General features: G+C 45.0%; 1 protein-coding gene and 1 long non-coding RNA gene across 2 annotated transcripts; one reads left to right on the top strand and one right to left on the bottom strand.

Annotated features, from left to right (window-relative positions):
- Positions 1-1255: 1255 nt before the first annotated feature.
- LOC135322567 (uncharacterized) lies at positions 1256-14637 on the top strand. Its single transcript, XR_010383232.1, has 3 exons — positions 1256-1453; positions 6667-6750; positions 13393-14637. It is a non-coding gene; the product is annotated as an uncharacterized LOC135322567 (long non-coding RNA).
- LOC105101241 (olfactory receptor 5G9) lies at positions 8510-9457 on the bottom strand. Its single transcript, XM_031460702.2, has one exon. The coding sequence runs from the start codon at positions 9455-9457 to the stop codon at positions 8510-8512; it is 948 nt and encodes a 315-aa protein (XP_031316562.2).
- Positions 14638-16607: the final 1970 nt, after the last annotated feature.

The following is a 16607-nucleotide window of genomic DNA, read 5'->3' as shown; positions in this document are numbered from 1 at the left end:
ACAAGGAAAGATTGAGTCTCTGTGACAACAGACCCTTCTCTGATTTTGGGGAGAGATGCTAAAGTTGGCTATTTTAAGCAACGTCATTCCTTCTGCAAGTCCAGAATTTTTGATTCAATCGATGAATCACTGTTTGTTCTCTCTTGAAACCGGTCTGAACCTGCTTCGGGACGACGGTGCCACGGAAGAGGGAGATGACAGTAAGACACGAGGCAAAGATAGGAGAGCTTTGCTCTGGGCTTTCAGGGATTGTGTCCTTCCGTGTGTGACTAGGAGGACAGCGACAATAAAAAGAGTGGTCAGAACAAAGGAAGAGGATGGCCTTCGCCCTGGCAATGTCAGCGCAGGTAAGTTGGAGGTTGGGCAGAGAGACAGAGGTCACAGAAGTAATGATCGATGATGCCGGGGCAGAGGAAGGCAAAATGAAGATGCCTTTCTGCACGGCCACATCACCAATAGCAGCAGCCAATGCCCTTTTAGTGCCCAGACTGGATAATCCTAGCAGAAGTGGGGAAACTGGTTTCAAATGATCGTCTACTATAAACCATGCTGTACGCTAAGCATTTGGCCGTATAAGTATTTAATCTTCACACAACTTTCTTGTTTACAAATTGTGCTAGATTGTACGTTGCAAAACCAGACTTAGACACCAGTCCTGTCTGATTCTGTAACCCGTGTAACCTCTGTTTCATCTTATGCTCTCATGAATCTACATTTTTCTGTCTCAGCATTTCTGGTTCATGGGGGAAGAGAAATAAGGGAATCTGGGAGAAAGACCAGGTGGCCTAGGAGGTGGTAATTACCCAGTGGGTCTGGGCTGTATTTAGGGGCATGTGATTTCTCAGTGACAGCTGGGCCTGGGAAAAAGGGAAGTGAGGGACTAGCATGGTAGAATGAGGGCTTAGAACAGCTGGACACTGCACTGTATTTCTCCAGGCCTGGGAGACTCTCCTCGTGGAAAACTATGGTTCTTTGGTGGTAGACCCTGCCACCCTCATTGTTATGTGATTTGTGGCTTCATTAATCTTTCTCCACTGGATAGAAATAATAAGGAAGATAAAATAACAGGAAGACACAGGTTAGAGAAATTATTCAGTGTAAGGATAGCTAATATGTGCTGAACACTAATTAAGAATCTGGCACTGTTCTAAGCACCTTATAGATGTTAAATCTCCTTCAATCCTCACAGACCACCTTAGGAGGTAATTAATACTGACACACTCATTTTTCAGACAAAGAGCCCAAGGTCATAGAGCTTTGGATGATGGAGCTGGAATCCAGCCCCAGGACTGGCTGGCTCCGAATCCCATCCTCCAAACCTCAAGGATGCACTGCCTCCCTAAGGAAAACTAATGGTGAGGCTGGACAAGACTGCACAGCGTAGGAACCAAGATTGGTGGCCACCGCAGAGGACCCCACAAGGTCTGGGGACTCAGTGCAACACAAATCAAAGGTGATCTATTAGGGTTTGTTTTGGTTATCTCTTGCTGTATTAAAAAAACGTCCTAAGGTGCAATATCTTAAAAAATATAACAATTCAGTGTTTCTCAGCATTCTGTGGGTTAGAAGTCTGGGTAGAGCTTGGAGGACATGACTGTTCCCCGTCACATGGTGTAGACTGAGGTCACTTGCTCAGCTGCATGCAGCTGGCAGCCAGGCTGTCCTGGAAGGCTCAGGCCTTACTCTGTGTCGGATGCTTCGTGCTTCCCCATGTGGCCTTTTCACATGGCTCGCTGGGCTTCCTCAGAGCATGGTGGTCTTACGGTGGGCTTCCAAGATGGAGGAAGTGGAAACCAATCGTCCTCTTTAACATGAGGCTTGGAACTGGCACATCGTCACTTCTGCTGTATGCGGTCGGCCAGAGCGAGTCACAAGTGGAGTTGGCAGGTAAAACACGTGGTGCCCAAGTAAATCTGAATTTCAGGTAGACAATAAATAATTTTTGGTACAAGTGTGTCCTGTACAATATTAAGGCAAACTTATGCTAAAAAGCTTTTCATTCTTTATCTGATGTTTAGTTTTCACTAGGCATCTGTATTTTGATCTGCTAAATCTGGCGTTCCTAGTCACAAGACTAGTCCAGATCCAAGGGGAGGGGGAAGAGACGTCCCTTCATCCCGGTCTTGATGGGATACTAACTATTACATATAAAATAGATAAACAACAAAGACCTACTGTACAGCACAGGGAACTATAGTCAATATCTTATAGTAGCCTACAACAAAAAAGAATATGAAAACAAATATATGTATGACTGAAACATGCTGTATGCTAGAAATTGACATGACATTGTAAACTGACTATACTTCAATACAAAAAATAAAATTTCCTCATGGACCGAAAAAAGGAAAAAAATGGGGCTATTAGTAGTCTGAGCCTCATGAGGGTCGTTGGCAGGATTTTATGAGAAGATGGAAACAACATGCTCCAAGTTGTTAGCTATCATTCGGGCAGGATTTCAAGTGAAGATCTGGGTGATATACCTGTCCTATCTGGTCAGAGAGCAAAGAGCAGAGAGCACTTGCTTTAACCCTTCGCTGTCTATCAGGGATCACATCCAAGGTGAGCACCACTTCTATTACTATCCTAGCATAGCATCGCCCAGTTGGTCAGCGTTCCTCACTACTTGCCCCAGAAACAAGCCAACACACACGTGTGATGTGAGCACATTAGAAATTACCTTCACATTGTGGAATATTTGCACAGTTTTAATACTTCCCCAAGGTTTTCGCTGCGCTGGGACCCCATAATCTGAGAATTGTGTCGCACAGAGGATGGGCCCCCAGGAAGGAACATAAAGAAAAGCTGCAGCGTGTACCATGAAGCAGATACTGGGTTGAAGAAGTGGAGGCTGAGACATGGGGGCTTCTAGGAAAAATGCTAGCAGGAGGCTTCTGACTTGTGCTTCCTGCAGAGGGAAGATTCTTCCTTGAAATGCAGAACCAGCTTGAGCAATGGGAAGGAATGAGGAAGCAGCTCGACTGCAGCCCTGAGGTGGGTTCTTCCGCCTTTATCACATGTGTGAGCAGCTGGCAGCCCCGTGGCAGAAGGGCAGCCCATGAGCCGGAACCACTGGTCTCCGGTGGATTGGGAGCCTTTAGCTAATATGTGAGTTGGATTTAACCATGGGTTGTGATGGCCCCACTGAGTGAGAACTCTGGCTTCCCTGAGGAGCTCTGCTGTGGGGACTTGCTGCCGGGGCAGCCAGGGCAGTGACCCACATTTGGGCCAGATGTCTGAGCACAACTCTTGTGACTGCGGAAGTCAGAAGAGGGGGAGGCACGAAGGCAGAGATGTCAGATGGGAACCCCTAAGAAAATTTCGAAGGATCCCATCCTGTGCATAGGTCCTCAAGTCTTTCTCTGGTCTTCCTAGGGCACAATTTCAGAGCCTGCCAGCCCCGTTCATATCTCTTGTTTACTGGCAATTTTGTAAATTGAGCGATTGGTTCATTTTTATAAAGAACTGCAGTTTTGAGCATACAAGCGCGTGTGAGTAGAACACATATTCTGTTGGATGCAGCAGTCACATCCAGGGGAAGCCGCCCTGTTCAGACCCTGAGGTTCTGCTTCAGACACACTGTATTGGTTAGCACTTCACAGGTCTGTGGGCGTGGAGTTTTCTGGATGATAATGACTGCAGCGCTGGCCTTGAAACCTCAGTCTCTCACGTGATCAAACATCAGACTGTATCAATGTCTTAGACTAGAGGAATGGGGTCTGAGATTGACTGGTACCCTTCCATTGAGCAAATCCATCTTTACAGAGCTTATCCATACACTGCCTGTGAGCCAGGCTTGCTTCCTGTCTAACTCGGCTTCTTGGGACTGGTGGCCCAGGGTCTTTGAGGTCCCAGAGAAGGCAGGGATGAAACTGGGTCTGTGACAACTGGTGGGGGGTGCGGACAGGGTTAAGTATCCTGTGGAGAAGGCAGTGTGACCACTCCCTGGCAGGAACCATGAATCTTATGAAGATTATCTGCCCATCGCCTTTCCTTGTGATACTAGTTGCCTCTGATCAGCTCCAGCGGAAGACGCCCTCGACTGTCTTGGATTCTTTCTCCAAGGGCAGACCCCTTTCTTACCTAATTCTGACTCCTTCCATCGTGCCCCAAGTTGTCCCTGGAAGTGGTATCTGGAGAGACAGCGCACCTGGTGAATGAAGCTGTCAGCCGCTGGAGAGCTTGAGTTTTCCACTGAAGATCCCAATGTCAGGGCTGACTCCCCACTTCATTACAATGTCTCCACCCTCAAGGACCTTTAGGGTTAGTTTAAGACCCTGGAGAACAAGATTACCATCCAGGAGATTCAAAATGATTCACCCCCCCTTTCCATCTGTAAACAGGAGACTTTCGGGGTCATTTCTATTCCACACACAGACCTAAGCCCAGCAAGGCTGACCAGCTTCTCTCAGGTGATGGAGCCTGTCTCTGACAACAGTAACCACGCATCCAACCTTGACTGCTTGCTGGGACTGCGAGCCCTTGTTGCCCAGTGCTTTTCCTGCCTGGCTGGGACCACAGACTGGTCTCTCTTTTAGCACCTATGGCTGGAGCTGCCCCTACCTTTGGCTTCATTTCCACCCAATGGAAAGTTCTAGATCTTCAGGTACTGGGTGGGCTCTGGATGCTCTTAAGACATGAGTAAATAAAAATTTAAATGCGTTTAATTCAAATGCTCTTGAGAGAGGTAACACATTGATTTAACTTCCAGTCAACACTCTGATGACTCTTACTGGGTTCTGTGCCAGATGGTTTTAGGTGAAGGGATGGGCAGGAGAGGGCAGTGTGTGTAGGGTTGAACAAGTTGGATGCCTTGTCTCTCGGGGCAGACTTTGCCCTGTCACCTGCTGCTCCTGCATCCACCCCTCTGCCCTGCCTTCCCTCCATTCCTCTGAGGCTACTCACCCAACATTTCTGGGAACCTGTTTACTTCTTAGCCTGTGACTAGGTTGCCCAGGGCTGCAGGGCACAACATATGCTCAGGAACTGGTGAAGCTGGGAAGCAGAGTCTGAGTTACCAGGGCGATGAAGGAGGAACGAGCACGCTCTTCTCTGTTTCCTGGTTCTCTGTGTCTCCTTGGCCCTGAGGGAAATTATTACTCAAAGAAAATGTTCTCGTTAAGCAAATGGCTTATTTTTATGAAAAGACTGCGGTCCCTAGCCTCCTGAGTCTGAGATGGAGAGTTTGGGTGGGGATAGGGGACCGGCTGCAGACTTCCATATTCTTAGAATGTGTGATAATTTTTTGTGTCAGTTTGTCTGAGCAAAGGATGCTCAGATAGCTGGTGAAACATTTTTGGGTGTGTGTGTGTGTGCGTGAGGGTTTTCCAGAAGAGATTAACGTTTGAATCAGTAGACTGAGTGGAGAAATTCACCCCCACCAATGTGGGTGGGCATCACCCAGGCAGTTGAGGGCCTGAATAGAACAGAAAGGCCGAGAAGGGGTGGCTTTGGTCTTTTGGCTTGAGCTGGGACCTTGAACTTCTCCTGCTCTTAGACGTTGGTGTTTTTCATTCTCAGATCTTCAGACCCCTGGTTTTCAGGCTTTTAGATTCAGACTGAATTGCAGCACTGTCTTTCCTGGTGCTCCAGCTTGCAGACGGCAGACTGTGGGACTGCTCAGCCTCCATAACTGTGTGAGCCAATTCCTATAATAAATCTCCTTTTATATCTATCCGTCTATATATATCCCGCTGGTTCTGCTTCTCTGGAGAAGCCTGACTAATACAGTATGATGAGAAAAATGACCTCAAACCTGTACATCAAGCCGGGAGATGGTTCCAATATAATCACTGAGCACTGATCAACAGGTTCACCCACGGATCAGTTAGTTTTCTAAGAAAACATTTCACTTTGACATCTGTGAAGTTTCAGGTGAACGTGGAGGTTTTGTCCAGCAGAGATGCACTTGCTTCTTTTTTTAAAATTGAAGTATAGTCAGTTTACAATATTGTGTTAATTTCTGGTGTACAGCGTGGTAATTTGGTTATACATATATTTATTCCTTTTCATAATATGCCATTGCAAGGTATTGAATATAGTTCCCTGTTACATACAGTAGAAATCTGCTTATCTATTTTATATGTAGTGGTATTAGTAAATCTTGAACTCCTAATTTCTCCCCCTTGGTAACCACAAGTTTGTTTTCTATGTCTGTGAGTCTGTTTCTGTTTTGTAAATAAGTTCACTTGTGTCATATTTTTTTTTTAGGTTCCACATATAAGTGATATGATACAGTATTTTCCTTTCTCTTTCTGGCTTACTTCAGTTAGTATGACAATCTCCAGGTCCATCCATTTTGCTGCAAATGATATTAATTTATTCTTTTTTATGGCTGAGTAGTATTCCACTGTGTATATATACCACAGCTTCTTTATCCAGTCATCTGTTGATGGACATTTAGGTTGCTTCTATGTCTTGGCTATTGTAAGTAGTGCTGCTATGCATGTGTTTTTTCAAATTAGAATTTTCTCCAGATATATGCCCAAGAGTGTGATTGCTGGATCATAGTGTAAGTCTATTTTTAGTTTTCCATGATGGCTGTACCAGACTACATTCACACCAGCAGTGTAGGAGGGTTCCCTTTTCTCCATGCCCTCTCCAGCATTTATTGTTTGTGGACTTTTTAATGATGGCCATGCAATTGCTTCTTTGTCTTCTCCACAGGGCTCAAGCCCAGCTGTGTTACCTCAACCCAACCTGCCTAAATCTCCCCGTTTTCCTTCCCCATCAGGACCTACAATGATCAAGGTTTGTTTTCTCCTCTTCCTCATTTATATCATCTTCATTCCTAACCCCATGCTTATCCCCTGCCCAGGTGACTCATAAGCTGATTAATTCAGTGGGTTAAAGAACTCGGAGTTAGAAGTAACCAGGTAAAGCACAAGCCATGTACAGCCCGTCTCCTGCTACATCAGATTCCCCAGACAGATTGTCAGGGATGCGGGGCATCTACCACACATGGAGGGGGTTTAAGCCAATTTTATTTGAATCTCAAAAAGATACTGAACCTCAGTTGATGTCTGGGTTTCACAGTAAATTCCACCCCTTTTCCCTTCTCTTAAATTATTAAGGCTGATTTCTGTTACAGTAAAAAGGTTTTGTCTAAAAACACAAAGGTAATTTGATTTTGATTGAAAAAAAGTTATATGGGCTTTCAGCTTTTTATTTTGTTTAAATTAGCCATTTGTATGGAAATGATAGCTCATTATTGCTTTAAAGCCCAACTCTGGTCCCTGGCTAATCATAGTGGAGATTTCTGCACAGGGGGCTCCATTCTCTCCCACTAAGTCAAATGGCTACCATCTCCTTCCTACACTCAAACACCACCTGGATTCTTTCTCCAGTACCTCGTATTCAGAAGGGCAACGTTCCCTGTAGAACCTCGTAGGGAAGATTGCTCTGGTTGAACTATGTCATTTTCCCGGTTTGGCATTCAATGATCCTTTCTATTTTGGGGAACTCTCAAGACAAGAGGAAGGTAGAATCTAGCTCTCATTTCTGAATGGAAGGAGGGCTTTAAAAAAAAAATTTCTGTGTCCAAATTTCAGCAGCTTTATTGAGGTGTAATTAACATACAATAAACTGCATATTTAAAATCTATGATTAGGTGAATTTGACATATTTACCCATGAAATCATCACCAAAACTAATAAAATGACCATATCCATCCCACTTTGTAATCCCTCCCTCTTAGCCTTCTCCCCAGAAGTTTATTTCCCGAAGTAAACCATGGGTCTACTTTCTGGGTATGCAAATTTTCAAGAATCTTCTACTTATAGAACCATATAGCGTGGACTCTTTGCTTAGCTTCTTTTATTCAGCCTTTTTGGAGATTCACTCATGGTTTGTTTGGTGTGTATCTGTAGCTTCTTTCTTTCTCTCTATTTACATTTGTTTTGTTTGTTTCGGCATAGGATGGCCGATTTTTCTAGCACCATCAGATGGCCTGGTCACGTAAACTTACTGAGAACAACTGACCGTCTGTGCGTGGGTCTCCTTGTGAACTCTCCGTCCTTCGTGATCTGTTTGTCTGTCTTGATGCCTGTATCACGCTGTCTTGTTAGTTGTAGTTTCTTTTTTTTTTTTAATTGAAGTGCAGTCAGTTACAATGTGTCCATTTCTGGCGTGCAGCACCATGTCCCAGTCATGCATATACATACATATATTCGTTTTCGTATTCTTTTTCATTAAAGGTTATTGCAAGATATTAAATATAGTTCCCTGTGCTATACAGAAGAAATTTGTTTTTTTTTTTAAATCTATTTTTATATATAGTGGCTAACATTTGCAAATCTCAGACTCCCAAATTTATCCAAGAGGAGGTCTTATTTCTGCTTCCCAGGGCTCTGTAAGATAGAAGTGTGGATGCAGGAGATCAGTGCATGTGGGATGTCCACGCTGGATGTGGTGAGTGTATCAAGAGATGTAGAAGAGCTGTGCTGCTGGTTCCTGTCCTGGCGGGGCCCTCTAGGCTTCTCTTCTATCTTACAGGCTCCCGGATACCTTTCTAACAAATCCCTTTCCTGCTTAGGTTGAGAGCCCTAACTTGCACAGCGGCTTTAACATCTTTATTCCTCAGGCTGTAGACCAGCGGGTTCAGCATGGGAATCACGATGGTGTAGAACACAGAGAGGATCTTGTTATAGGCTGAAGCAGTTTCAGGGTTGGGTTGGACATATACAAGGAACACGGACCCATAGAAAAGGGAGAGGGCTGTCAGGTGGGAGGCACAGGTGGAGAAGGCCTTACGCTGGGCCTCCAGGGACCTCATCCTGCAGATTGTGACCAGGATGTAGGCATAAGAGACCAAGATGACTGAGATTGTGGGGACAGTGATCAGGGCAGAAAAGAAGAGCAGGATGACATTGGCCACAGTGGTGTCTGAGCAGGCCAGCTGGAGCACGGGGGGGATGTCACAGAAGTAGTGATCAATGATGTTGGGGCCACAGTAGGGCAAGATGAAGGCGTTCCCCGTCTGCAGTGTTGAAATGAACACCCCCACAGCATAGGTAACCACCACCAGCCGGACACACAAGCGCTTGGACATGATGGTGTGGTAGAGAAGAGGGTGGCAGACGGCCACGAATCGGTCATAGGCCATGATGGCCAGGAGCAGACACTCCCCTGTGCCGTGGAGGGCCATGAGGGCCATCTGGACCACACAGCCCACGAAGGAGATGGACTGGTCGGCGGAGAGGAAGCTGACCAGCAGCCTGGGGGTGAACACAGAGGAATTGCAGATGTCAAGGAAGGAGAGCGCGCTCAGGAGGAAGTACATGGGGGTGTGGAGGGTGGAGCTGGCGCGGATCACATCTATCAGGCCCAGGTTCCCCACCATAGTCACCGCATAGATCAGCAGGAAGACGGCAAAGAGGAGTTGTTTTTGGTCTGCCTGGTCTGTGAGGCCCAGCAGGATGAACTTCGTCACTGTGGTGTGATTCTGTCCCAAGGCCATTCTGCTGCTGTTTTCAAGACAATGAGGAACAGGAGGAGAAACAAGAAAGTTAACATTCTCATCAGAGAGGTAGCCTTTAACGGCCACTGCAACTGAAAAGTCACATCCATCTCTGAGTGGCAGACGGCTCCCCAAATCCCACATCAGTCCCAGCAGGTCACAGTCATGCTTATGTGCTAACTGTCCCCCTGTCCCCCTTGGGATAATGTCTAAATCCTTTAACCTGCCAGATGTCCTCTATGCAACACCTCGATGTACCCCACTCTCAGTTTACCCTCTAGCAATTCTGAACAACTTACTTCTACAAACATATCATGTTATTGCAAATGTCTTTGTCTTTACAAATTCTATGTTTTCCTCTTGGAATGTCCTTTGGTCTCTCCAAACCAGGTTTAGCGGTCTATCCCTGTCCCCTCTCCCCCAAATTTCACAGGTACTTTAAGTTGAATTAATGACGCCATCTTTTAACATTGAAAAATGCCCACTCAATTTTCCTCTTGGATTTTCTTATTCCTAGGAGGAGGAGAGTCACTTAATATCTCAATAATTTGTGCCCTGATATCTATCACAGTGCCTCATGTCATTGAATGAATACAGAGTAATTATCAGTTAGATAAGAGAGTCTTCCTCACTTGCAATGGTAACTGGAACCCAATCCTTTCAATCCGCCTAGCCATTTTTCACCCCTTTCGCTCCTCCACGACCCCTCATTGAATCCCTCAGCAAACTGTGTTGGCTCTGCCTTCAGAATGCACACTGACTTCCCACCCTTTCTTTGCGAGGCACCATCCTATCTTGCTTGGGTTGTTGGCAACTGCTTTTAGGTGCTGTCTGTTTCCTTCTTATGAGGAGCAGCCAGGGTGATTCTGTTCACCCAGGAAAGTAACTCTCTTTACCCCTCTGTCCTCTTCGTCCGCTTCTCACCGTCGCTTACTCTGCTCCAGCTACATGTGTCTCCCTGCTCCTCTGAGGACCCCCAAGGCGTGATCCAGGACCCCCGCGCTCACTGTCCCTTGCCCTCAGAACACGCTTTGCTTCAGTTAGTCATCTGCCTCCTTCCCTCGGCTCTTTTAAGCTTTGGCTCAAACGTCACCTGCTTGCGCAGCCCTCCCTAAGCATCCTATTTAAACGAAACCCTCTCCTCCCCCAGCGCTCACTAGCCCTCCTCTCAGTTTAATTTTTTCCTCATGGGACTGATTCTCTTCTAACATGCTGTAGACACATGACTTATTAAGTTAGTTTATTGTCTCCTTCCTGACATTAGGATGCGTGAACCGTGAAGTCAGGCACTGTTGTCAGTTTTGTCCATTGCTGTATCTCCAGTGACTGGTACATAGTTGGCCCTCAACAAATACTTGTCGAGTGGGTGAATGGAAGTTATAAAGAAGATGCCAAGAGCCATAGAGGCAAATCAGGCTGCAAAGAGGACAGTTAGGAGGCGGGAGAGTTTAGAATTCCACTTGCCCAAATCAGGTGGTAAACACTGGAGAACGTTATGGTAAGAACTGGGTAAAAAATCCATAACTTCAACTCAATCATGAGAAAACATCAGACAAACCCAAACTGGGAGACCTTCTGCAAAATACTTGACCAGTATGTCTCAAAAGTGTCAACAGTGAAAAAGACAAGGAATGACTGAGAAAGTGCCACGGACTGGAGGAGACTAAGAAAATCTAACAACTAGAGACAATATGGTTTCCTGGATTAGAGGCTGAAACAACTATAAAAAGGGACATCAGCGGAAAAAACTGATGAGATCTTAAATAAGCCTGTAGTTTAGTTCACAGTATCATGCTGATTTTAATTTCTTCTTTTCTCTTTCCTTCCTTCCTTCCTTTCCTTCCTTCCTTCCTTCCTTCCTTCCTTCCTTCCTTCCTTCCTTCCTTCCTTCCTTCCTTCCTTTCCCTTCCTTCCTTCCTTCCCCTTCCTTCCTTTCCCTTCCTTCCTTTCCCTTCCTTCCTTCCTTCCTTTCCCTTCCTTCCTTTCCCTTCCTTCCTTCCTTCCTTTCCCTTCCTTCCTTCCTTCCTCCCTCCCTCCCTCCCTTTCTTTCTTTCTTTCTTTCTTTCTTTCTTTCTTTCTTTCTTTCTTTCTTTCTTTCTTTCTTTCTTTCTTTCTTTCTTTCTTTCTTTCTTTCTTTCTTTCTTTCTTTCTTTCTTTCTTTCTTTCTTATGTTCATTTATTTATTTATTTTTTAATAGAGGTCATTAATCCCCAGGACCTTGTGCATGCTAAGCATGTGCTCTACCACTGAGCTATACCCTCCCCCTAATTTCTAATTTTCAATAATTGTACCATGGTCATTTAGAGAAAGGTAGACAGGAACTCTCACTGTACTATGTTCATAACTCCTAAGTCTAAAGTTTTAAAACTAAAATAAAAAATTTAAAAAAGAAGATAATCAGATAAGAGCGGTCTTGAAAGACGATGCATTGTGTTGTGGAACTCAGTACTGGCTGGAGGCCAAGACCTGGAGTGTCTTGTTATAGCAGCAGGACTTGACTGTAGGAGGGGGTTCATCTGGTTTACGTGCATGGTGGGCTGAGTCCTCTGGGGAGGGACACCCATGTCCCCTCTTCCAGTCCTGAAGTTTTAGGCTTGAATCACTGAATCCACAAGCCTCATCTTGAATCTTAGACAATCATTAACCTGTAATTTCAGTTGCCGTGGAGGCCTCAGAACGAGTCTTTGAAGATGGGTGTACACTTTGTATCCTACACTGATAATTTTGAGAGATCTATTTACAAGATGACAAATTTTTGCAACAATTGTACCATTTTAATATGAACTTGAATACAAATTTGAATATATGCGTGTTGCATATGCATAACTATTTGAGGTGCGCGGAGCAATTAAGAGTAACTGCTTAATTGGACTTGAAATACGGAGGGTGATTAGCTAAATTGAATTAACTAAATCCGTGTTTGATTTGACTCTCCTAAAATGCAGAAAACCATTTGATTTATCAAAAATGAACCTTTTGTGAATCACCATGCTGTGCACAGGAATTAGCACATTATAAATTGTCTACATTTCAATAAAAATTGTTTGATTCAGTAATTTTCAGGAGATGTTTAAATGTTTATGAAGGTAATTGGAGAGCTTGGGAAATCAGGTACATTAAATTTGTGATTGTAGTTTAAAAAGTTTAAGAGCATTTAATTAATCATGTTGATAAATAGTGTTTAAATGTTCAGGAGAACTTACTTCTAATAGCTTTTGTGTGCTTGCGACGTTACTTTGAATCGTTTAAGAGAATTTGATTGTAAACAGCACAAATTATTTGGGGGAATTTAATCTGTTAGATTTTGGGGCAAAGGGGACATTAACCAAAGATCAAATGTGATTGCTTTCCATTTTCACAAACATTATTAGATATATAATGACATTTCTTATATTTGGAAATTGCATTTAGCGGCTTAAGAAAAACTAAGTTCTAAATTCGCAACTTAAGATATTATAATCAATTAACAAACAGTTTTAGACAATCCTTTTCATGCACAAAAGATCTGGACGTTAAAAAAAGTCACGTGTAACGTGGCACATGGTGGGAGCTCAAACACCTGAGGATCTGAGTGTACTGAGAGGAAGAAACAGGAAGAAGCCTCAGGACCGGGGACCTTAATTCTCTGAGGAGTGGGATTCAGGGAGTTCTCTTGGGAGCTACGGGGTGTGGTTCCAGTTCTTCTATGCTGGGTGCCGTGACACTGACAAGTCATTTGGAGAAAGCCGACTCCTCTGTACTCATTTGCAAAGTGCAGAGGACAACTCCTGGCTGGGCTTTTGGGATTCGGGAGAGGACAGAGACGGTAAAAACAGAGGTACTTTGAAAAGAGTGAGGTGCTTATAATAAGCCTGGGTGGTGGTGGAGGGAGGAAGAAATGCTATGATGGAGGAGACAGATCTTTGTTGAACCTCTGCTCTGTGCTGTTCTCCAGGCTGCGTGCTCCCCTCCAGGCTGCGTGCTCCCCTGCATCCTGACCTCATCTGAGAGGTGAGGAACCTGCCTGAAGTCCCAAATGGATGAACTGACGTTGGAGCCTGGACGAGCATGTGACATAATTCCCCCTGTAATGGGCAGGGATCACAGCCTCAGGAAAGAAAATACATAACAGAAGCTCGGGAAATTCCTTAATGAGAACCAAGCGATAATATAGGGTGACCAGAGAAGAACAGTAAAACCCAGTAATTCAGCCAGCCTAAGCCAGGTGTCTAAACAGAAGTAACTCAGAATGTGTCCTGAGAATATGAGGTCCTCACAAGAAGACCTTTTAAGGGAAGTAATGGTTCTCCCACCTGAAGTTTCCGGTCACAGAGTCTAGCTCAGCCGTCCAGTTGCAAAGATCCTAAACTTTCACCATTCAGCCAGCCTCCAAGGGTGACCCAGGTGTACAGAACTTCTTCTGTCTGCAGAGTACTCAGACTGGCAGTTCTTGCCCACAGCCGCAGGTCTCTTGGACCCCACAAGGGAAACCAGGACCCCCAGAGCATCCAGACTCTGAGCACACACATTTTGGGGTTTCCCCAGCAATGACACAAGGCAATGCTATTCTGATCCCTGTTCCAAGAACGAACTCTGCAGGGGACTCACCAAGAGGGGACTTGAAAATGTAGCGCGACTCAATTTCACTGAATGTTTGGGTAGATGGAGGTATAGGAAGAAGAAAGAGGATTGTCTTTCAGTATTAGTTTTGATTTCTGTTTTGGATGGAAATGTGTTTCTCTGGTACAGAATTCAGAAGGGACTACAGTGAAAGCAAGTCCTTTCATCATCTGCCTTCTGATTACCCAGCTACTTCCCTGTCTTCCTCAGAAGCTACCCATTTCTCATGTACCTTCGCATGGTTAGTCATTGCTTATATAAGCAACACATACGTGTATACGTTCTCGTTTCTCTTTTAAAAGATACAAATAGTAGCAAACTATACACATTGTTCTGCACCTTGTTTTTCTTTTTTTTTTAAAACAATGTATCTTGGAGATCTTTCCATGTCAGTAATTAAGTGCTGCCCATTTTTTCCCCCAAAAGACATGTTATGAATATCCTGTGTAAGCTGTCTCCTAGGAGGCATGTTTATAAGTCGTTGCCCGTCTTTCACAATTACCCACAGCACCTATCTTAAAGCAACTTTGGGTTAGAGCAATTTGGAATCTAGAGCCATGAAATCTGCAATAAAAATATTAGCGTGCAGCCTCTGACTTAGTTTTCATGCAGAGAGCTCCCAGCCTTGCTGGACTTTTTGACATTTTCCTTTTTTTTGCGGGGGGGGGGGAGGTGGGGAGGGGAAGAAAATTTATGGTTCTCAGAGGGGCCCTGCCTGGCTTTCATTTGCTTCTTTTTCTTCTTCCCTCCTGGCCAGATGGGACAGTTGTTCACAAGCTGTGGTCGCTGCTCTTTAGCACCTGGTTACCAAAGAGAGATTCCACCCCTGCAGCATCACTGGGCTCTCCTTAGAAATGCAGACTCTGGTTCCTTACAGACCTCCCCCTGCAGCAGAGCTGCGGTCTAACAAGCTCCACAGCTGATTCCTATTCTGGTTAGTGTCTGAGACACTCTGACTAGCAGCCTGAGTGGATTCAGCTCTTGTGCCAGTCGGATGCCCGTGGAGAGGGACAGAGATGAGGAGGCTCCTGATCCCTATTTGTAAGACTCTGCGTTGAGGCTGATCTGGAAAGTGACCGCACATTGGGCACGAACATCGAAAGTGACTTGGGAAGGCTGATGAGGGCAGTGTCGTGAACGTAGTGGATTTGCCAGAGGCGAAGACCCCCAAGAACTAGACATTCTCCTTCTAGCCTGGATGCAGGGATGTCACAGAGAACGCTGGCCATGGGAGGGTCTCTGCCCTTGCACAGGAGGAAAACTCACTGTCCTCCTCATGGAAATTTTTAGTTCATATGTGTGCCCAAAGAACAGCAATCAGCAGTTGACTGAACTAGCTTTTCAAAAAAATGTATTTTTATATAAGTGAGTGGAAGAGAAGTATTGAATTTAAAAACTGAGCCTAGGGGCTTCCTCACTAATGGGATGTCAGAGGACAAGTTATGGTCCAGAGTCCTAGCGTCCTGGAGGACACACACACTTTGAACGTCTGGTGTTGAGAACACAGCGCCATGGAGTAATGGCAGACATCTGAGTGGCCTAGAACAGCTTGGGGACAGAGAGATTCTACACCACTCTTCCTGCACCATCCCCACCCCTCACCCGCACTATTGCAAATGCACCACCGAATAGGGGAACCTTTCACTGCTGGGGAGCCTGGGGCTAGTGGCTTGTTTCTGGGAAGCATAACTGCCTAGCAGTTAAGAGCATGGGCTTTGGGATTGGCCAGATCTGGATCTGAATCCCAGTGCCAGCCCTTACTAGTTCTGTGACCCTGGGAAAGTGATTAAATCTCACTCAGTTTCGAATTCTGCAAAGTGGGAATAATAGTACCTACCCTTAGGGTTGCTGTGAGGAGTAAATGAGGTGATGCATTTGTCAGCGTGTTTGGCAGAGAGTAAACACACACAAGTCCCTGACTTACGATGGTTCAGTTTCAGAGTTTTGAACTTTACCATGGTGCAAAAGTGATACGCATTCAGTGGAAACTGTACTTCGTGTTTTGAATTTTGATTTTTTTTCTCGGGCTAGCAATTCCTTGTAAGATACCCTCATAAGTTACTCTCGCATGATTCTGGGCAGAGGCAGCAAACACGAGGGTAAATAACCATTACAGTTACAACTGTTCTGTACCCAGATAACCACTGTTTTTCACCGTCAGTTCAGTATTCAATACATTACATGAGATATTCAACACTTGATTATAAAATAGGCTTAGTTTTAGATGATTTTTCCGAACTGTAGGCTAAGTGTTCTGAGCACATTTGAGGTGGGCTGGGCTAAGCTATGATGATCAGGAGGTTGGGTGTATGAAATGCATTTTTGACATGATATTTTCCACTTACGGTGGGTTCATTGGGACATAACCTTACTGTCAATCAAGGAAGCTCTGTGTTCAGTGCTTGCTATTTATTCTAAAAGGGGGCTGGAGGATGAGTGGAAAGAAGAGGAGCACAGGAGAAGGGGGCAGGGATCAGTGGTGAGCGCACTGACCTGAGGAAAAGCAGGGACCATCTCCCTCTGAGTCCAGTTTCCGGAGACCCCTGGGAG

This window comes from Camelus dromedarius, chromosome 12 (assembly GCF_036321535.1).
Source record: "Camelus dromedarius isolate mCamDro1 chromosome 12, mCamDro1.pat, whole genome shotgun sequence".
In the NCBI taxonomy this organism is placed as follows: domain Eukaryota; kingdom Metazoa; phylum Chordata; class Mammalia; order Artiodactyla; family Camelidae; genus Camelus; species Camelus dromedarius.
This window is presented reverse-complemented; position numbering and strand designations above follow the sequence as displayed.

Coding starts and splice junctions, on each gene's coding strand:
- LOC105101241 (XM_031460702.2), bottom strand. CDS start 9,457: ATGGCCTTGGGACAGAATCACACCACAGTGACGAAGTTCATCCTGCTG.